We start from the raw sequence: 22,391 nt of genomic DNA on the forward strand, positions 1-22,391 counted from the left end.
AGACTCGACTCCACCTAGGCCAGGAGTGGGACGGGCAACTTACAGGACCATCATTCAATGGCTGCCAGTGACAGTTGTATAGGTTTGGCACTGCTCAATTTCAGCAGGTACTACTCAGCAATCTAAATGGATGAATCCTCTGGAGTTGTGCAGTGTGCCTATGCAAGTGTATGTGGTAGACCTTAATGGAAGTATGGTAGTTCCCCTGAGGAAAATTGAAGTGATGTTATCAGGGAAAGGTAGTATGGATGTGAGGAGGACCAAGAAAACCAACAGCTGTCCACCACAGATGAGATGACCAGGAGCAGCAAGGAGCCTCTGTCGGAACCCTAAAGTTCATCCTGGTAGTCAATGACAGCTGGACCGTGCTAATACTGTCACCTGGTGGCCAGAGAGGACCCTACATGATCCAAGATCTGCTTTGCCGGCCTCCTTTTGGACATATTTCCTTCCTCTCTCGAAGCTTCCCTTCCTCCATCCCACTTTCTCTCCTCCCCCCTTCCCTACACTCCCAATCTCTCAGCTTTCCTCCTGATCCCTTGGCTCCCCTGCCCTTCTTCTCTCCTCCTCCCCCTAAACTATCCTGACTACATCATCATCTCTGGGGACCAGTCCCTGAGCTCTGTGCTGGCCAGACTGAGCCCCAGAGTTGGGAACCTGAGAAGCTCTAGAACTCAGACTCTATCCCTCCTCTCAGCACTTTCTCTGTTTTCCTCCTCCTTCTTGCAATATTTCCCCCTCTCTTTTTTAAACCATTCATTCAAGAAATCTTTGATAGCTGGAGTACCCCCCCCCCATATGCCAGAATCAGCCTCAGATGCACTAACTCAGCCAGACATTCAGTTCATGGATTTCTACTCTTCGGAGACCCACTCATGTCGTATTGCCCAAACACCTCTGAAGAGAGATGCCCATACACATATCAAAGTAAATATGAGGTCAAATTGCATTTAATTCTTCTAGAGCTATCAGGAAAATTTTGTTGGATGGTCGTTATATCCCCCTAAAAGATGTTGAAGTTTTTAAACCCCAGTATCCTTCTTGGAAACAGGGTCTTTACAGATGATCAAGTTAAGATGAGGTCATTTGGGTGAACCTTAATCTAATACCACTGTGTCCATACAGAAAAAGGGAGTGGGAGAATTTCAACACAGAGACAGACAAGTGAAGGGGGGAGGTCATATGAAGACACAGGACGAACATCACCTATGAGCCAAGGAACCCCTGAGGCTACACACAGGTAGGAGAGAAGCATGGAACGGATCTCCCTCACGGCGCTCAGAAAAAAACCAACCCTGCTGACCCTCGATTTCAGACTTCTAGCTTCCAGAACAACAAGACAATAAATTTCTGTTGTTTAAGCTACCCCGTGGTGGTACATTTTTACTCAGGCTTAATACATTAATACAGATGGCAAGATGGCAGAAAGAATGATTTGAGGACAGACAGAAGGTACTGAGACATTAAGGAAATTTTAAAAACAAAAACACTTAACATCACAAATAAAAATTCCTTATCAACCTGTACCTATAAGTGGTGAACATTTAATATTTTCAATTCCAGCGCTTATCTCAATGAAGATCTATCTGCATGTATGTGTGTATTCTCTCTCTTTACACAGACACACACATTTGACATTCAAATTAATAGGCCAAGAATGCCCTTCTGTTTCCCTTTCACTTTGTCTATCTTTCATACACAAAATGGAAAAATCATCCATTTTACTTAGTCATAGAAAAATTATATAGATGCACAAGGAAAGGTCCCTCTTTCTCCTAAATAATCTCACATCCCATTGATTACCATTGTTAATTTTGGAGCCTATCTTTCTAAATTTTATCTAAATTAATACCTACTTAAATGTGCATATCTTTATCTAAACATGTATATGTAAAAGATAAAATTATGCTTTATATATGTTTGCCTATTGTTTTAAGAGTATATCATACTTTTTTTTTTTATTACTACACTCCTCACGGATACATTTTCTTTCAGCATGAATTCTTGGATAATGTTTGAATTCCACAATGCTTTCACACATTCAACATAAGAGAAGGCTTTCCTGTATTGGTTACATTCTTCTGATTGCTCCCCTACGAGATCTCAGATATAAAGAAGGCTTTCTCACATTTAGAATGTTCGCAGTGTTATTCCCCAGTGTGTTTTCTGATGCTCAGAGGGGAAAGAATACGATAAAAGGCTCTCGTGCTCATAAGGGAAGTTTAAGAGGAAGATAAAGATTTTGGGATCGTTAACATGGGGGTGGACATTCACGGTCTGCAATCTTCGCTTCTCAGCTATAGTTTTCGATGAAGTTAATAGGCAACTTTTCTTCTTGTATTAATGGTTCATAGCAATCCATCAAGCCCGGTAATCAAAGCAGAATTCCTCAGCAGGCGGCGGGGGCCGCGGCGCCTTATGGGGAATGTAGTTCAAAAAGGCACCGACCGCCCCTTGGGGAACCCTGGGAAGGGCGGCCCGGAGGCTGCCTCTGCGCATGTGCTGCGCTCTACCTGGGCGCACTTTCTGGTTCTCCAGGTTCTTCCGGGGGCGCTTCTTGCAGTCGCGAGTTGCTCGAGTTCCGTGCTCGTCTGTACTTGGTGCAAAGTGGGAGCTCAGCGGGTGCAACCGCGAGTTAGAGGAAGGAGTGGCAGCGGCTCCGGGCCCTCGGGGGGTCGGAAGGAAGGGCGGGGCGGAGCTGGCCCGGGTCAGCGGAGGGTGCACGCGCGCTCTCTGCGCATCCCTCCGGCGGGAGTGTCCGAAGCGGGTTTGCTCTGGTCCCGGAGAAGGACGGCGAGAGCCAGGCTGGCCTCCCGACCCGCAAGCCTCAGGGCGGGCGCTCTCTGCAGCCTTTCTTTGCCTGAAGAAGGTGCTTTGGGAGGGTAAAAGGCTTGTGCATCCAAATGACTGAAGTCTCATTTCAGAAGTTTGGCTGATACACGTGGATCTGCAGCCTGCCGGGCTGGGCAGAAAAGTGCTAGAGGGCAGCAGGGAAGGGAACAAGTATTCATTATGAGAAATAAATACTATCATTATTATGTTATTTTACACTAAGTATCTGGCAGGAGAAAGATGCGAGCTGCAGTTGAAGGGAAGGGCCAGGATGCAGAATGGACGGGTCGAGAAAGAGTTCAGTGAGGGACTTGAGGGTCGGGGCGGAGATGTCGGCATCATTGCGTTAGTTTTTTTGTGTGTGTTTTTTTTTTAAGATTTTATTTATTTATTTGACAGAGATAGAGCCAGCGAGAGAGGGAACACAAGCAGGGGGAGTGGGAGGGAAGAAGCAGGCTCATAGCGGAAGAGCCTGATGTGGGCCTCGATTCTATAACGCTGGGATCACGCCCTGAGCCGAAGGCAGACGCTTAACCGCTATGCCACCCAGGCGCCCCCTTGCGTTAGGTTTTAAAACCGTGATGTTTGGGTTCAGAACAGGTCCTGTCACAAATCAGCACTGCATCGCCCGATATGTTATTTAGACTAATCCTGTTTCCTCACCTGTAAAATGAGCCTAGTAATCATATTAGCCTCACAAGAGTTGTTCCGAGGTTAAATGATCCGAGGGTCAAGCCGGAAATATAATATGTTCTGGATAAGTATTCCCTGCTATCATTTTACAAAGATTTTTAGACATTTCACTCAATCCTCTCAACCAGGCTATGGGGTCAACATTACTTCCTTTGAGCTAAAGTGAATGGGTTGAGTTTTCAAACTAGGTCTATTTTACTCCTGGTCTCATGGTCTTTGATGAGTGTCCCCCTCTACCATCACCTCTTGGGTTTTCTCTGGCACAGTGACTTGTCCTGTGTGTGCCCTAGGAAGCAATTGTGCCATATATTTTGATAGACCATTTGACTTCTTTTCCTTAGGTCATAAGGCATAATTGAGGTTTCTAGGCTCTTCCTGCTCCTGAAGTATTCTCTCACTTTTCATCAACCCTGATGAGATTCTAGAAAAAGTCCAGCTCACCAGGCTCTTGACCCTTGGGACTCCACGCGTAGGTTCCAGCTAATGGAAATGTGGCTCCAAGGCCCAGGTTGAAACAAAACCATTCCTGTGAAGTAAAAAGCAGCAGTGCCCAGGAACAGAAATCCCACCTGGAAGAACATATTCCTGAACTGAAAACTCTCCCTAGAATTTCAGCGTGGAAGTAGAAGAATCCTTAAAAAGAACACATTCAAGGTACTGGCCACAATTTTCCTCTCCAGTGTGAGCAAAGTCTGGGTGGTAACACCATAGTCAGACACCATGGATGTCGTAGGTCAGCAAAACTTTAGTTCAACTTTCTAACGAATGATGTGGGCTGCAACTGAAGGGAAAGGGCAGGGTGCAAATGGGACAGGAAAAGACACTTCCCTGAAGGATTAGTGGGGATGTGGGTTGGAGGGAAGGGGTATCAGCCATAGCTAAGGAAATGATTTCTCATCACTTTCCAAGCACATTTGTGTCGTTCCCTGTAATCTCCACTCTTTTTGTTTATGCTGAGCTGCTCAAACCGAGTCCACCACCAAACCTGGGATTCATGAAATGTCCCCCTTGTGGAATTCCACAGTGGAGGTAAAGAGAAGGTTTTTTACAACTATGTAACTTTGCCTTATTTTAAAATTAGGACTCAGGGGGCCCCTGGGTGTCAGTCGTTAAGCATCTGCCTTCGGCTCAGGGCGTGATCCCAGGGTCCTGGGATCGAGCCCCACATCAGGCTCCTCTGCTGGGAGCCTGCTTCTTCCTCTCCCACTCCCCCTGCCTGTGTTCCCTCTCTTGCTGGTTGTCTCTCTCTCTCTGTCAAATAAACAAATAAAATCTTTAAAAAATAAAATAAAATAAAATTAGGACTCAGGAGGTAAATATCTTCTCCAATTATGCAGTTTGCTAGTGATAGCTAAGAACTGAATTCACGTCTCGGTTTCCAGGTCAGGGTTCTGTCCTCTACCACATTTAAGTTAAAACAAGTTTCTTAGCAGAAATCCTCTAGTGAAACTGCATCCGAGGGAGGCCAGACAAAAAGGTGAACCTCTTAAAGCACTTGCACTCTTTCTGAGCTTCTCCTGGATTCTCTGCTCTCGAGTGGCTGAAAAATATTAGTAGGAAAATAGGTAAATGACATAATTTCAACATTTTCCGTGCCAATAAGCCTGTAATCCTCGTATTATTTTTAATGCTGGAATCATGTATATGATTCCAAACTTTGTGTATACTGAATTTTATTGATCCAATCTGTTACTGTGCTAAGGTTAGTTTTGATTTTTTCCAAGGCCTAAGTTGACAGTAATCCCATAAAAAAAAAACAATTGTTTATATTCACTCAGTAAGAAAAGTTCTCGTGATCATGTCAGAGTTATAAATGCACAAGTGGATATTCCCTCACCAGATTGGTCAAAGGACCATTTTTTTGATAGGTAATCCTAAGAGCTGCTGAGTTAGCCAACTAAACCTCTCATGATTCTATTCCTTTTCTTCCTTACCCAGCCTTGGTATCCCCACTCCTGGCCGTTTCTTAAGAGCATCCAAAAATGAACAAATCCCAGGTAAGTTATTTAGGGATTTACTTCCCACATTTTACTGTGGATTTCGAAGACATTTATAATGATTTGTACATTCAAATGAAATAGTAGAAATATGTAAAATAAAGCATCAGAGAAAAGAGTAGTAGATCGCTGCTGGAAAAGTTGGCATAAATATACAGAAATCATATGTTCCTGTAGACTTATCTAGAAAGGCTCAGACAATATGAGAAAGGTCGTACATTGACTATTTGAATGGTTTTCCTGTCATTTATATCTAAACATTTTCCTAGATGATCTTTGAATAAATGGCACGGGGGCCAGTCTTGCCAAGAATATCTGTAAAAGAAATGAGTGAGTTTCTTGTGACTTTCATACCCAGGCAAAGCGCAGTTATTGGACGGGACTGTCCTCTGAGTAGACACCATTCAGATGATTCTCTACAATGCAGGGATAAAAATGAGAATAAATGGTTCACCTGTTCCTCAAATAGTGTCCTGTAACTATTTCTTCCGGCTCTGCTTTCGAAACAGGTTGTAGAGGGAACAATTCAGTGTTCTAAAACTTCCTCACTTGCCGGTCTCATTTCAACTCACTTCATGCAGTCTTGGATCTGCCCCACCATTCCCATGGATCTGTTCTGGTAAAAGTTAGCAGTAGCCTAAATATATTCGAACCCAATGGGAATTTTCCAGTCCATGCTTTACTAAACTCCGTGTTGCATTTGCCAGTATGACCATCCCCTCCCTGACATGCACCTCCGATGATCTCTGATATCACCCACGTGGTTCTCTTCTTGGCTCTCTTTATATCTTTTATAGAACCTTCTTCCCTACCTTATTAGCCCAGTATTCTTCCTGTTTTTTTTCATCCCCTTTTTGGTTTTGACATGCAGTTCTTTATGCTCTCAAGTCTTTCTCCACCCCCAGGAACCCCCACTTGAGACTTGCTGAGCATCTCTGTAAGCACGTCCAGAAGGCCACCAGAGTCCTCATGTTCAAAATGGAAATAACATTTCCAGTCTTTTCAATTTGCTTCTTCCTCTTCATTCCCTATCAGTGCCCCTATTATCTGGCCGGTTAGCTCAAGCTCTCCTTTTCCTCACTTCCTATATCCAGTTATCAAGCCTTGTGAATGTTGTCTTTTTTTTTTTTTAAGATCCTATTTGTTTATTAGAGAGAGAGAATGAGCATGAGCAGTGAGGAGGGGTAGAAGGAGAAGCAGGCGCCCCACTCAGTGGGGAGCCCGATGTGGGACTCGATCCCAGGACCCCAGGATTATGACCTGAGCCGGAGGCAGACACTTAACCGACTGAGCCACCCAGGCTCCCCTTGAATTTGTTCTTTGTCCTCCGTTCCCACTTCCCCTGCCTTAGTTTTTCTCTCCTGGATTATCATAATAACTCTCTCAGTTTGCTTGCCTCCTTCCCCTCCCTACCCGAAGACTGTTCATGCTGAGTGATCCCCCTAAAATGCCAATTTAGTCATGTCTCTGAATTCAGAAATTGCTGGAGTGGCCCCATACCACTCCCAGGTTCTTTTGGTCTCCTTGGTATGACCGATAAGGCTATCCATGTCATGACAAGTTTTTTCTTTTTTTTTTTTAATAAGGCTTTTTTTTTTTAAGATTTTATTTATTTATTTGACAGAGAGAGCGCACAAGTAGGGGGAATGGCAGGCAGAGGGAGAGAAGCAGCAGGGAGCCTGATGTGGGACTCGATCCCAGGACCCCAGGATCATGACCTGAGCCGAAGGCGGATGTTTAACTGACTGAGCCACCCAGCCGCCCCATGACCAGTTTTTTTTCTTCATTTTAATTCCTACTGCTACGAACCTTTCATTCAACAGCTAGATATTGATTAAGCCAGTATATGCCAAACACGACGTGGGATGCTCTTGAGACAGCTTAAATAAAAGGGATCCTGTCTCTGTCCTCAGGGAGCTCAGAAGCCAGTGACGGAGGCAGACGTTACATGGACAACACAAAGCATGGTGAGGGGTTCTCACCTCCGTCAGACCCAGGATCCATTCTATAGTGTCTGTCATAGACGCAAACCTCACGTTCACCCTATCTCCTTTATCTCTCCGTCAATATTCCACCCATGCTGGGCTGCCCCTGCTGTAGACCCGGGTAAAACAACACACAAAGTGTGGTATCTGGCTTCCTGGGGGATGGCAGCCCAGAAATGTGGGCAAGTTAACTCACCTTAGAGTGACCCTTGACTGAAGGGAAGTGGGAAATGAGAAGAAAGTGGACAGATATGTTCTGTCTCCTTTCACTCCTCCACGTACTATCCGCGTGGTCTTTGAGAGGTCCCACGCGTTGGCTGAATGCTGCTGCTCGGAGACTGCTGCCTGCCTGGAGTTCGTAGGGAAGCAGTGAGCAGGGTGGTGCTGTCTGTCACCCCTCACTGCTTACATCCTTCCTTTCCACCCTTACTGCTCTGGCTGGAGCCCCCCCAAATAAGAGACAGAGCCTTAGTCAGCTTTGTTTCCTGGAGACCCTAGCTAAAACCCATCTTCCCTTCCTCTTATTTTGGAAATCATAGGTAATAGAACCTATTTACATAATTTTTAAAAGTCGGTAAAATTCTCTGATATAAAGGAGTAAAAGCAAATTAATTGAATTAATTAGTTTAAAAAGGAATTAGTATGTATTTTAATATGGAACGCTCAGATACAACTAGACTAAGTCAGAAGAGTAGTCTGATGTTTATACCTGTAGGTAGAATCACTGTGAATGTGACATGTTTCATGATTCAAGTCCCATGCGCAGGATTGCCATTAGTGATATTTTTCAAAAGAAGTGGAAATCCCTGAAGTTCCAATCTGAACTAAATATGGTATTCCCTCCAGGTACCCAGTATTGCGTTCCAGGAAAAATTGGAGTATGTAAAAAAAAGTATAAAAATACTGTGTGTTCAAATGTAAAATGGAGTAAGGTGATATGCTCAGATCCTTTTTTTTTTTTAAGATTTTATTTATTTATTTGTTTAGAGAGAGTGGAGGGGAGGGGCAGAGGGAAAGAGAGAATCGAGCAGACTCTGCACTGAGCATGGAGCCCAACATGGAGCTCAATCCCACGACTCTGAGATCATGACCTGAGCCTAAATCAAGAGTCGGACGCCCAACCGGCTGAGCCACCCAGGGCCCCTATGCTCAGATCATTATAAACCAATTTGCCATCTATATAATGCTTAGGATATGAGAGAGTTGGACAAAACTTGGAGCATTTGTTTCCTGATTGGCTCTGTCCAGCAGGCTGCAGGAGGCCTAGCACCCTTTGTTCCCCGGGCCTCGAGAACTTTGCCGGCCACAGACGTCTCCATGGATGTGCAAAACGCCCCTAGTGGAAGGTATCACCCATGCCAGAAACCACTGCAGGACCATGATCGTTTGCATCCCTGAGCATGCCCCCAGTTTCACACTTCTGTGTTAACTAACCATGTTTCTACCGTTGGGCGGGCTCTCTGACTCTCTACCCTTTTAATTCTCACAATGATCTTGCACATCATAGAACCCATTCCTGCCCCTGTGTGTTCGTCCGCCGGGCTGTGTGTTCACAGAGCATTGTGGGGCGTCTCCCTCTCTGCCTGACGTGTAGGGTCTGGGCGTTTTCTGGGTGCCTTCCTCATAGGTAACACTGCCAGCCTTTGCTGGAGTGGGCATGCGCTGTACTCTCTCTGTCCAGTGGTTGTCGCCCCGTGTGGCTGAGAGCAGACAGAGTCTGTCATTTTTTTGTGGGTGGTCTTTTTTGTATGAATCTGGGAACTATCCTCTGCTCTGAATGCATGATTATCCGCCTTACAGAGGTGCTTACAAAGTTGACCTGAGTCACCAGGAAGATTAGGTTTCTTTTCCTTTTGTTAACACACCGTTCCATTTCTCCCAGAGTGAGCGCATTCACCGCTCTTACTTTGGACATTAAGCTGCCAGTGCGGCTGGGTCTGCATTAGTGAGCGAAGGACTCCGAGGGAAGGCTGCCCATTTGTCTGCCTCTCTCTCTCACTGGCCTTTTGCTTCTAATTATTCTGCCAGTTATTCCTTCTAGTCATTAAGACCCTATATGTCCAATGTTATACCTATAATTATAAGATCCTGCTTATCGTCAGGAAGTTTGTAACCTCTTTGGAGGAAGTAATTCCTGGAGGAAATAATGTGGATAATGTGACTACTTCCAGTTTATGTGTAGGAAGCAGGTACATGATGATAGGAGGAAAGGGGTGATTAAATTAGGTGATAGGGGGGCACCTGGTGGCTCAGTCGGTTAAGTGTCTGACTCTTGATCTCAGCTCAGGTCTTGGTCTCAGGAGCGAAAGTTCAAGCCCCACATTGGGCTCTGTGCTAGGCATGGAGACTACTTAAAAAAAAAAAAACAACTGATACATGTGTCCATATGAAGATGTGTATCAGGCCAGAGAAGGAAAGCCTGAAGTAAAGCGACCAGCGATCGTAAGGCATAAATAGCGTATGAGTATCTGCAGAGGGAGAGAAAAGACCCTCTGTTTCTTGCTGCTTTATTTGGAAATAGTTTTAGACTTACCAAAGAATTAGAAAAATCACACACAAAGTATACATACCCTTCACTTCGCGTCCCCTGATCTTTGAAAAACACAGCACATCAATCAAAAATCAGGGAATTTACATTAATACAGTGCTACTCTCCATCTTAACTGAAATTTTGCCAGTTGTCCCAGGATGTCCTTTGCAGCTGAGGGGTCCCATTGCGTTTGGTTGTGACGTCTCCTTAGCCTCCTGCAATCTCAGACAGTCTTTCTCTGTCTCTCATGACCTTGACACTTAACTGCCAGTTGCTTTGTTGGGTTCACTCTCTAGCCTTTTCTTTTTCTTATTTATAACCTCTTCGTGTTACAGAGAGAAACCTGGCTGTCACAATCTACATTATATTTACTTACTTGCTTGTTCAAGTATATACATGAGGCTGTTAAAGAAACCCTGATCCACACCCCACGTGAATAACAAATTTCCCAACTAGAGTGTCACTGTGTACAATTCATTAGCCTTACGCATTGTATCAAAACCCTCTTCTCCAAAGTTACTTACTTTCTTTCTCACCCCCTTCACTGTAGTTACTTCACTTTATTATAGTTAGCTTCATTTCTTACTGTTTATATTCTCTATGGGGTCTCCCTTCCATATCCTGGTTGATTCTGTTTATCCTGGAGGTGTGTGATATTACCATAGTTCTAAGAATCAGAACTGTATGGAAAGATATACTTAGAGAAGTGTCGCCTCCCCATCATCCTTCTCCCCACTCCTGCTCCTCTGTTCTTCCCATCTGTTCCTGCCTGCCTCTGGAAGGTAACCCGTTCATTGGTTTCCGGTTTATCTTTCTGTATATCTTTCTTACATACCGGTGGCTACATGTACAGTTGACCTTTGAACAACATGGGTTTGAACTCTGTGGATCCACTTATATGAAGACTTTTTTGTTAAAGACGGTACTGTAAATGTATTTTCCCTTCCTTATGTTTCTTAACGTATTCTTTTCTCTAGCTTAGTTTACTTTATTCAAGGATACAGTATAAAATACCTATAACATACAAAGTGTGTATAAATCAGCTGTTTGTGTTATCAGTAAAGCTCAGGATCAACAGGGGGCTATTAGTAGTTAAGTTTGGGGGGGAGTCAAAAGTTACACATGGATTTTCGATTGTGCAGGGGATGAGTGCCCCTAATTCCCATGTTGTCCGAGGGCCAACTGTACATTCTCTTATATCTCCTTCTTTCTTACATTAAACGTAGCATACCATAGATATTCTTCCGCACTTTGCTTTCTTCACTTAGCCGTATAGCCCAAAAATCACTCCGTATTGGTTCACAGAGATCTTCTGTGTTATTTATACCTTCAGTTGTGGCTTTTGCTTACCACTCTGTCTTCTCTGTTTTCTGAGCTTGGAACCAAATATCCAGCTGCCAGCTGGACCTCTCTATTTGTATGCTCCACAGACCCAAGTGTAATCTCCTAAGTAGCAATGCACTAGCTTTCTGTGGTTTTCTCTTCCTAATCTCGGCATACAGTGCTACCAGCTGATCGTGCAAAATAATCTGGACGTTACATCTCCCACAACCAGTTAGTGGCCAACTCCCCTTGTTCTTCATGATGTAGGGTCTATTCCCTCCTTCCCACCCCCACTAGAACTACCCGTGGTCATGACTCACAGTGGGTCCTAGCTTTCTTCCCCTCTCATTTGACCTTTAAGCCATTTGCCATTTTTCTGGGGTTGGGGACAGCAAACACTGTTTCATAGGGCCACATGGTGTCTGTCACATCCACTCAGCACAGTCGCTGTGGTGTGAAGGCATGTTGGTAATGTGTCAACCAATGGACGTGGCCAAATTTGGATCCCAGTGAGCTGGATTTGGCCCACAGACTGTAGTTTGCTGACCCCTGTGCTCTAGAGCATTGCTTCTAAACTGTAAATTTGATCATCAAACTCCAGTTCTTGCTAACAAATATCTCTTTATGGATTCCCATTATTCACAACAGCGGTCTTCAAAGTGAAGGGTAGGGAGCACCCCAAGGATCCTATGGGCTTCTGTACACCTTGGATTGAACATATTCTTTCAGAGATGGGTTTCATTCAAGGACCTGACTGTGGACTTCACCCAGGAGGAGCAGCAGCAACTGCGGCCTGCTCGGAGGCTCCTGTACAGGGATGTGATTCTGGAAAACTACAGGCAGCTGGTCTCCATGGGTGAGTGCAGCTTCCATGTTTAACTCCCAAAAGCATGCATTTGCTCTGTGTCAGAGAAACATGTTGGATTTAATTATGCAGCCTTCAGCATCAGGGAAAGAGGATTTAGGCAGTCAAAGTGTGTGTGTGTACCCACTGCCCCTCCCACCCTTTCTCCAAGTGTTCTGGCTTTATTGACAAATCGCTGGGCATCCTCATCATGTAGTTTCTAAAGCTTCTGAGTCCCTGAAATCCAAAGAGCTTGGCCCAAGTTCTGTGTTATTTCCCATTAACAGGGTATCATGTTAGCAAACCAGACATGATCTGCAAACTGGGGCAAGGAGAAGAGCCATGGTCAGTGGAGGAATTCTCACATCAGAACTACCCAGGTGAGTAAGTGATCTCAGAGCAGGTGGAAACCAGTGGAAAGGAGAGTTCCAAGGCCATTAGCGGTCATGGTTGGTAATGTTTCTCAGAAATCTCTTTTTATAGGCCCCAGACCTTGGGAGGTAATTGAGGATTAGATCATTGTCATGCTGCAGGTATATAAAACATCTTCCCCAAATAAATGTACTCATCTCTTTAATTGAAAAATTTATAAGGATTTTCGCTACTACGTTACCTATCCCCAGAGCGCAGTCCCTCCTTCACCATACCTTGCATATTATTTCTGTGGCATTCGCTGTTGCCTACCCTTCCAGCCCCCACCGACCACTGTTACAGACTTGTTGTATATTCAGATACAACATAGATCCATCTTGAGAGAAATAAATCTTGGGGCACCTGGATGGCTCAGTCAGTGAAGTATCCAGCTCATGATCTCAGGGTCGTGAGATCGAGCTCCATGTTGGTCTCCACCCCCAGCACAGTCTGCTTAAGATTCTCTCTCTTGAGGTGCCTGGGTGACTCAGTCGTTAAGCATCTGCCTTCGGCTCAGGGCGTGATCCCAGGGTGCTGGAATCGAGCCCCACATTGGGCTCCCTGCTCCGCTGGGAGCCTGCTTTTTCCTCTCCCACTCCCCCTGCTTGTGTTCCCTCTCTCGCTGGCTATCTCTCTCTCTGTCAAATAAATAAATAAAATCTTAAAAAAAAAAAAAAAAGATTCTCTCTCTCCCTCTGCCCCTCTCCCCTCTAAAAAAGAAAAAGAAAAAGAAATCTTGCTTGATTTACATGATCTGACTAGTTACCTTCCATTTTTCTCTCCATCCTTCAACTGAGAAAGCATAGTTTCACTTTCCATTCTCAGCCCCACGAGGGTAGGGACTATGGTGAGGCAAACAGAGTGTTTCGGGCACAAATTCAAGAAGACACTCACTCTCGGGGTCTTGCAGGTGATTTAGAGGTCATGCTTGTCTCACCGTTGTCCCCACCCTGCTCAACCCATGTTCTCCTTTTTATTTGTGCAAATTCCAGAGTTCCCATGTCACTGCCAAAATTTCAGATTCACCCCTGCTTTTTGTTTCTTTGTCCTACTGACTGTCTCTCTGAGGTCTGTGTCTCCAGGTCTCACTGTCTCCCTGTCTTCTCTAAGTGCTTCCTTGGCTCCTGTCTGTCTTACTCAGGCCTCTGTCAGCCACATTCACAGTTCACTTTGTGCTCACTGTTCCCTGTGACTGTCTTACTTTGTTCTGTGTTAAAGGTAGTTTCCTCTTCCCTTCATCCTATGAAACAGGCTGGGGGCGTTGAGTGGGAATTTGGTTCTGTTTTGGTTTCTGGTTTTGTTTTCTGCTAAATCAACCACAGAGGGGATTTTGCCCTTGCAATGTCCTTAATTCTGGGAGGCTGGGCCTGCAGTTGAATCCCCCACAGCAAGGCAGGTGTGACTCTCATTTCATAGCAAGTGTGGAAAGGCTCACAAGTTACTGTTAATTGTGCTTCTTCCTGGAAGTCAGTGATGTCTTAGAGAAAGACAAGGAAATCCAAAGCAGCATTTGAGGCAAAGCTTATGCCTCAACAATAAAACACTAATTACAGAAAGAAATAATGTATTTGGGAAAACATTGAATCTGGGCATGAATATTGTTCCCTCAAGAAAAATACCCTACAAATATGATCCCTGTGGAGCCCATTTGAAAACTAATTCAGAAGTAATTGTTGTGATGAAAAGCTGTTTTTTAAATTTTTTTAAAGTGTTTGTTTTTAAGATTTTATTTATTTATTTATTTGAGAGAGAGCGAGCATGAGCCAGGGGAGGGGCAGAGGCAGGGGGAGAGGCAGACTCCCGGCTAAGCAAGGAGCCTGATGTGGGGCTCGATCCCAGGACCCCGAGATCATGACTGAAGCGGAAGGCAGACACTTCACCAACTGAGCCACCCAGGCGCCCCTGGAAAGCTATTTTAGAAAGATTCCTGATGAATACCGTGGATATGGGAAACCGCCACTCTATTCTAAGTGTGAGAAAAGTCATACTGGGATTAAAAAAAAAAACCCACATATGATCCAGTTAGGAAAGCCAGAAGTCAGAATGAAGACCTTATTCTGCACCAAAACATTCAAACTTTGAAACAACCTTGACTCATAAATGTGGGAAAACCTTCTTCAGAAGAGCCGCTCATTACACAGAAGAGGGCGTGTTCAGAAAGGAAACCAAATGAATGCAGTGAATGTAGCAAAACCTTTTCTAAGAAGCCCACCCATGTTGTACATCAGAGAACTCATACAGGGGAGAAACCCTGTGCATGCAGTAAATGTGGAAAAGTTCTATGTACTAAACAGGACCTCATTGCACATCAGATAACTCGCAGAGGAGAGAAACATGGTGTGTTTAATAAATGTGCTGGAACATTCGTTGTGAAGTCAGACCGCAAGGAACATGAGAGAACACACACAGAGGAGAATCTCTTTGAGTGTGATGAACATGGGTGTGCCATCAGCAAAAACTCCCCCCTTGTTGAGCATCAGAAAGCTATGTGGAAGAGACCTACGCATGTGTTGCATGTGGGAGAACCTGCTGCCAGAAGTTCTCCTTGTGGAATATCCGTGAACTCACACTGGGGAGAAAATATATGGACGTAACCAATGTGGGAAATTCTCCTCCCATAAGTCAGCCTTCAGAGTGCATCAGAGAATTCACACCAGAGAGAAACCCTATGAATGGAGTGGATGTGGCAAAACCTACCATCGGCTGTGGACTCTCGCTAAACATCAGAAAATACACACAGGGGAGAAACCCTATGAAGGTAATAAATGCAAGAGAACTTTTTGCCACAAGTCAAACTTCCTTTTACATCAGAAAACTCATAAGGGGTAAATGCCAGAGAAGCAATGACCAACAAAGCAACAAATCTCATAATTTACAGAATGCTAAAGCCCTATAAAAATGCACAGAGGCGTGAAATCTTATAAATGCAATTAATGCGAGACATTTTTCTGCCATATATCAGCTCTTACTACAACATCAGAGAACTCAGGAGAGAAGTAGAGTGTGTTTCATCCATGTGGTGAAACATTCAGTGTGAGCTATGAAAACGTAACACAGTTCAGACTTTATGCCGAGTGAGCCTCCCTTTTAAAATAATGAAACATTAAGTGAAATTAGTCAAGTCTTCTCCACACTGTTACTTGTCAGTATATGTGATGAGGTGAGAGGATCTAACCTCATTTCATTCCAAATCAGTATCAATTGTTCCTACGATAATTAATTTACTCTCTCTCAATTTAGGGTGTTTTCGGGGCTCAGATTAGTCAGGTTGGTTTTGTCTTCCCAGATCCCATAGCCTTTTAGTAACAGACTCTGATTCCTTTAACTGCAGAGGCATCAACTGAGAGGATTCACGGTGGTACTCCACCCCCTGGACCCCACATTGGGACTGCCACAGGTAAGCATTTGATAAAGCCCAGCTCGCAAAAGCCCTCGTGGGAACTTTGTGGTGGGAGACAGACACGGACAGCTAATATGGAATGCTGAAACTTCCTGCAGCCAAGTCAAGAAAAGAGCCATTGAGGTAGGAAAAAAATGCAGAGATAAGCAGATTTGAGTAGTAAAGAGAATGCTGATGGTGTTTGAATCCAGAAAGGGTTGGTCTCCCTGGTGTTGGTGTTGTCTGGTATCCGCTCACCCCTATGCTATCAGTGGTTTGAATATGTCAACAGACAGGTTTCTGTTTCTTTCTTCTTTCTAATAAATGGGTTCATAGAAGTGTTCTTTAGAATTCGCTGACCAAATTATGAGGGGAAAAAAAGGCCTCTGTAAGGCCAATTAGAATGACATTGGCTGGGGCGCCTGGGTGGCACAGCGGTTAAGCGTCTGCCTTCAGCTCAGGGCGTGATCCCGGCGTTCTGGGATCGAGCCCCACATCAGACTCCTGTGCTAGGAGCCTGCTTCTTCCTCTCCCACTCCCCCTGCTTGTGTTCCCTCTCTCGCTGGCTGTCTCTATCTCTGTCAAATAAATAAATAAAATCTTAAAAAAAAAAAAAAAAGAATGACATTGGCTGCATATATGCAGTTAGGCAGGATTGCCGTTAAGTTAGTACGAGGTGTTTTTCCTTCAAATCCTCATTTCCGTGAGTGGGATTTTTCCCTAAGCTCATTCCTGGCCTCTCTGCCACATTGCGCGTTCTGTCCCAGGGAAGACGGAGCGCGTTTATCCAAGTGGTAAAACTGGCAGATGTGTACGTCCGCAGGGGTGTGTTCGTGTATTATATATATGTACGTGTGTGTAAATGTACGTGTGTGTAAATGTACGTGTGTGTAAATGTACGTGTGTGTGTTGCTCTTTTTCTTGAAACTTTTTTCTTGAAACGTATTCATAGTTACTTCCAAGCCTTGGTTGCTATTGAGAATGGATTTTATTATCTTTCACTTTAAACCTGTATTCTTGGGGCGCCTGGGTGGCTCAGTTGGTTGAGTGTCTGATGCTTGATCTCAGCTTGGGTCTTAATCTCAGGGTTGTGAGTTTGGGCCCCTCATGGAGCCCCATGCCAAATAAAAAATAAAAAACTATATTCTTTACTGATGGAATTCTTTTTTAATTGTACCAAAGTTGTCTGTATTTTTCCCTCAGTTTTAGTACTTTCTTGCTTTGTGTTTCAGAAAGTTCCGTGTGCTGCATGTTAGGCCCGCATGTTAGCTGTCTGTCCAGTTACACTGCTTGCCCGCTTGCTTTGGGTTCTGTGGCAACACGGGATTCTGCCCATTACTGTATTGTTTTTCTTTATTGTTTATGTGTACCATTATACAGATGGAAAAGCTATGTGTTGGGAAGAATGTTTTTCAAATCCGAGAGAAATGGTAAATGCACAAATCCAAGAAATACACTGAACCCCAAGCAGGGTAGAAACAAAACCCCAAGGCACATCAAAATCAAATTTCAAGACACATAAAAATCAAAGCCAAATTTAATAAAGAGAAAATCTTTAAAGTAGCCAAAGGAGGGGAAAAAAAAGACATTCCATAGAGGGTGTATTTGTTTTCTACAGCTGTCATTAGAAGTACCACAAACTGAGTGGTTTGGAACAACAGAAATCTACTGTATCACAGTTTTGAAGGCTAGAAGTCAGGATGAGGGACCGGCAGGGCCGTGCTCCCTTCTGAAGGTTCTCGGGAAGGATGTCTCCCAGGCCTTTCTCCTGCCTTCTGGTAGTTCCATGGCTCATGGGAGCATCACCCAGTCTTCACGTGGCATTCTCCCTCCATGCATGTCTGTGTCCTAATTTCCCCTTTATGTAAAGATACTAGTCGTATCGGACCAGGGCCCACTCTACACCAGTATGACATCATCCTAACCGATTAAGCTGCAAAAACCCTTTTTTCAAATAAGGTCACATTCTGAGGTGCTGGAGGTTAGTGCTTCAACCCATGAGGCAGGGTAATGCGTTAGTTATCTATTGCTGTGTAACGAATCGCCCCAAAACGTAGCAACCTAAAGACAGCAACCCACGTTGATTATCTCACAGAGTTCCTGTAGTTTAGGAATCTGGAAGCAACGGAGGTGGGGCCGGCTCAGGGTCTTTCTTGAGTTAGCCATCGAGATGTTGATCAGAGTTGCAGTCATTTCCAGACTTGACTGGGGCTGAAGGGTCCCCTGCCACCATGGCTCCCTCACATGGCTCTCAGCAGGAGGCCTCCGTTCTTCGTCACTTGACCTCTTCATAGAGCTTCTGTAGTGGCCTCTCCACATGACAACTGGCAGTCCCCAGAGTGAGGGACCCAAGAGAGAGCAAGGCAGAAGCCCCAGTTTCCTTTTAGCCCGGCTGTGGAAGTGATAAGTATCACAGTCCCCGTGTCGTATTGGTCACACAGACCCACCTTGATATCAGGAGGGAGGGGGCCCCACAAAGGCAGGATACCAGGAGGTGGGGACTGCTGGGGCCATCTCAGAGGCGGCTACCACAGGTAACCACAGCACAAATGGAGCGGTTTCAAGAACGATGGGAGGAGACACACAGGGAGCCATGAATACAAACAACTTTTTAAGAAATTGCACTAAAGGTAAAAGAAATGGCCTGGTAACTCGAGGGAGTGTACTGGGGAAAGAAGAGCAGCTCTAGGCCTGTCTACTGACCCATGGCAGCAAGGAGAGCCAGCAGATAAGCGACAGCATATGTGAGCTACACTACATCAAAAACTAAGGATGTACTGTATGGTGACTAACATAACATAATAAAAAATTACTATTAAAAAAAAAACCCTTGGGGCACCTGGGTGGCACAGCGGTTAAGCGTCTGCCTTCGGCTCAGGGCGTGACCCCGGCGTTATGGGATCGAGCCCCACATCAGGCTCCTCTGCTGTGAGCCTGCTTCTTCCTCTCCCACTCCCCCTGCTTGTGTTCCCTCTCTTGCTGGCTGTCTCCATCTCTGTCAAATAAATAAAATAAAATCTTAAAAAAAAAAAAGCCTTTCTGAGCATAAAAACAAAATGACAGCTGCTATGATGTGAATGCGTCCCGCCCCCAAATTTATATGCTGAATCCTCACCCCCAAAGGTGATGGTATTAGGAAGTAGGGACTTTTGGGAGATAATGTGGGATCCGTGTTCCTACGAAAGAGACCGCCTGGGATCCAGCCTTGTGTTGGGTTCCCTGGTCAGTGGGGAGTCTGCTTCTCCCTCTCTCTCTGCCCCCCCAATTGTGCTCATTCTCTCTCTCTTCTCTCAAATAAATAAAGTCTTTATAAAAATTTTTTAATTAAAAAAAGAAAGAGATTTCCCCCCCACACAAAGACCCTTCTCCCCTTCCACCATTGAGGACACAGTAGGAAGGCCCCAACTGTCAATGAGGAAGAGAGCCCTCACCACAAGGACCTTCCTCTTGGACTTCTCAGCCTCAGAACTTGGAGAAATAAATGTCTGTGGCTTGTAAGCTACCCAGTCTGTGACGTTTTGTCACAGCAGCCCAATTGGACTGTGATAAGTACTTCTCCACCTCCACCCTCTCAAATTTCACCCAAGACCTCTCTGGAAACATACAGGGAAGGGAATTCTGGGGAATATAGCTCATCCAAGCCAACTGACACATTACAAAGTCATCACACTCCCCTGTCCTCTTCAAGGTAGGGATGGTGAACGCTTCCCGCTGTTGCTAGCCCTCATTGCCCCACCATTCCTTGTCAGTTTCCCCCAGCCCTGCCCACACTTGTAAAGAGTCTCTTCATCCCATTTTCTTTCATTCCTTTTGAATGCACTGCTTCCTAACAGGATTGATTCCATATTTGGTGCCAGAAGTGGCCCCAGGAAACAGATTCTCAGAATGGAAACAATAGGATCCTGGAGTGGTAGAGGCCAGGTGTCAGCACTTAGCCCTTGGAGGCACAGTGGACAGTGGTCATAACGTGCCGTAGGGCAGAGTGGTCATCAGAGGGTTTTGGCCTGCTGGTGATCGCTAGTTGATCAAGGAGACCTGAGAATGGGCAGCCTTCTAAGGTATAGCTTGACATAGAAGTGAAAAATGCCTGGGTCTCTTGGACAGAAACCTGATGAGTGATTATAGTGGAGATCCACGGCACCTTCCTCAGTTCCTAGACCCAAGTCGATGCCTGGGCCCAAAGTAGCTTCAGGAAGAACCTTTGAATAAGGGCCCTCTACTGTACCCATAGGAGCACAGTGTGAGTCTTCCTCTGGCCTTCCCAGAGGGAGCTGTGGTCCCTTACCAGCGTGACTGTGCCCTGGAGAAAGGGAAATACTCAGGCCTCCAAGGGTAATTAGATGTTGACGCCCATATAATGCTCATTGTTTGAGTTCCCAAACACCGCCGTGTCAGAGTAGGGACTTCTGTAATGGTCAGGAGATAGATGGAGTTTGGCCTTAGGATACCTCGCAAAGGATTTATTTCCACCAGTTGAACCACGGGCCCATCCTGCGGTTATTTCCTCAGAACATATAGTAGAGACAGATTTAGGGGCCGGCAGATTTCCTGTCTTTGAGGGAGTTATATTGATACTCCTGTAGCCCATGATAACATAATCTAGTTTGGTAGTTTTTAAATTGTTTTAGACCCCCCCCCCAGCAATCCCCAAATCATCTAAGAGCTAACCACTGATTTCATGCAAATATCCAGCATTGCTTATATGGTATACACAGATTACAGTATGCTGTGTATTTACTCCAGTTTTGCATTCTATGGAAGTTGAATGGTCCTCACAGAGATAGTTTAATCTTTAATAAAGTTAAAACATTCATCCAATAGCAATTATTTTGCGTTTACTCTCGTGAGGACATCATTGATTGGCCTTTGACCTCATCTGGGTTATATCTGCAAAGGTTTTATTCGTAAATAAGGTTACATTTGCAGGTACCAGGGTGTGAGAGAGTAGAAAAGATATATATTGATTTCTTTTCCCAGTTCCTGGCACAAAGCTCCTAAATCCCTTAGAGTTTCATAGCTGACAGTGGTGTCTTTTCTTTTAATGGGGGGACTCTTGGTGGGCTCCTGGCTGGGAGATAGTCACCAGAAAGACTAAGCCATGGTTAGAAGCTTGGGATTTTCAGCCCATCCCCCCTTCTCCAGAGAGGGGAGAGGGGCTGAAAATGGAGTTAATGATCCACCATGCCTACACAGTGAAGCCTCCTTAAAAATCCCAATCACATGGGCTTTGGAGACCTTTCAGGTTGGTGAACACATGGGGGTGCTGGGAGAGTGGTGCCCCCAGAAAGGACATGGAAGCCCCATGCCCCTTCTCACATACCTGGTCCTACACCTCTCTTCCAGTAGGATGTTTATCTGTACACTTTGTTTGTTTTATAATAAACTGGTAAGCAGCAAGTAAACTTTTCCTGGGTTTTGTGATCTGCTCTACCAAATTAATCAAACTCTAGAAGGGGGCCATGGACCTCTGATTTATAGCTGATGGGTCAGCACAGATGACAGCCTGGACTTATGATTGTCATGGGGGGTGCAGTCTTGTGGGACTGAGCCCTTAACCCATAGGATCTGACAGTATCTCCAAGTAAACGGCATCGGAATTGAGTTAAATTATAGGACACCCGGCTCGTGTCACAGAATTGCTTGGTGTGGAACCCCCCACCCCCACAGCTGGTGTCAGAAGTGTCATGAGTGTGGTAGTCGTGTGAGAGTAATGGAGAAGCACCCTGCACATGCGGGTTAAGACTTTAACCCAAGTCAACCCACAAACATAGATTATATCCTCAAATGTGTGATAATGAAAACAATGTAAATAAGGATTTAATGACTAGAAACAAAAATATTAGTTGTATATACGCTATGTTAGCATTCAGATGACATTTTAAACTTAAATATAAACATAACTTCTCTCTCCCTTATTTATCATACCAACAACTCCAGTTACTTAAACAATGTAAATATCTCATGTGGTTTTGGTATTAAAATCCAATTGAAAATAAACAGAAAACAAAAATGTGTGGTGGAACTCTATAAGGACTTGAATAGGCTAACTTTTGCATAGCCTTTTATTGTATATATAGGCTAGCCTTTTATTTTTTCTTTTTCATATAATTGGAGAATTATGGCTTATAATTAGTGGTAGCCCCCAGGAAACATGGCAACAGATCCAAAGAATATATGTTAAGGATTTTTTATTGAGATCTAGGTTTCTATTGAGTCTAGTGATGGCAAATTTGGAGTACTAGACTTTTCAGAACAAGCTGTTCTAGTCTGTTCTATTAAGCTTGTTTCTTTTCTTCTAATACAGACTTTAGAATTAGCAATTTGATGTTGATTGGAGCCATGTTGGAAATCTTAATAGATTGGAAACACGTGAAATAGTTCCTGTTTAATTTTAACG

General features: G+C 44.5%; 1 protein-coding gene across 1 annotated transcript; it reads left to right on the forward strand.

Annotated features, from left to right (window-relative positions):
• Positions 1–3,955: 3,955 nt before the first annotated feature.
• LOC109491187 (zinc finger protein 334) lies at positions 3,956–16,412 on the forward strand. The gene is made up of 5 exons (XM_034641916.1): positions 3,956–4,179; positions 5,464–5,522; positions 12,090–12,216; positions 12,492–12,584; positions 15,947–16,412. The coding sequence occupies exons 2-5, from the start codon at positions 5,508–5,510 to the stop codon at positions 16,099–16,101; spliced, it is 390 nt and encodes a 129-aa protein (XP_034497807.1). The 5' UTR covers positions 3,956–4,179; positions 5,464–5,507; the 3' UTR covers positions 16,102–16,412.
• Positions 16,413–22,391: the final 5,979 nt, after the last annotated feature.

Source organism: Ailuropoda melanoleuca, chromosome 13 (assembly GCF_002007445.2).
Source record: "Ailuropoda melanoleuca isolate Jingjing chromosome 13, ASM200744v2, whole genome shotgun sequence".
Classification (NCBI taxonomy): Eukaryota; Metazoa; Chordata; class Mammalia; order Carnivora; family Ursidae; genus Ailuropoda; species Ailuropoda melanoleuca.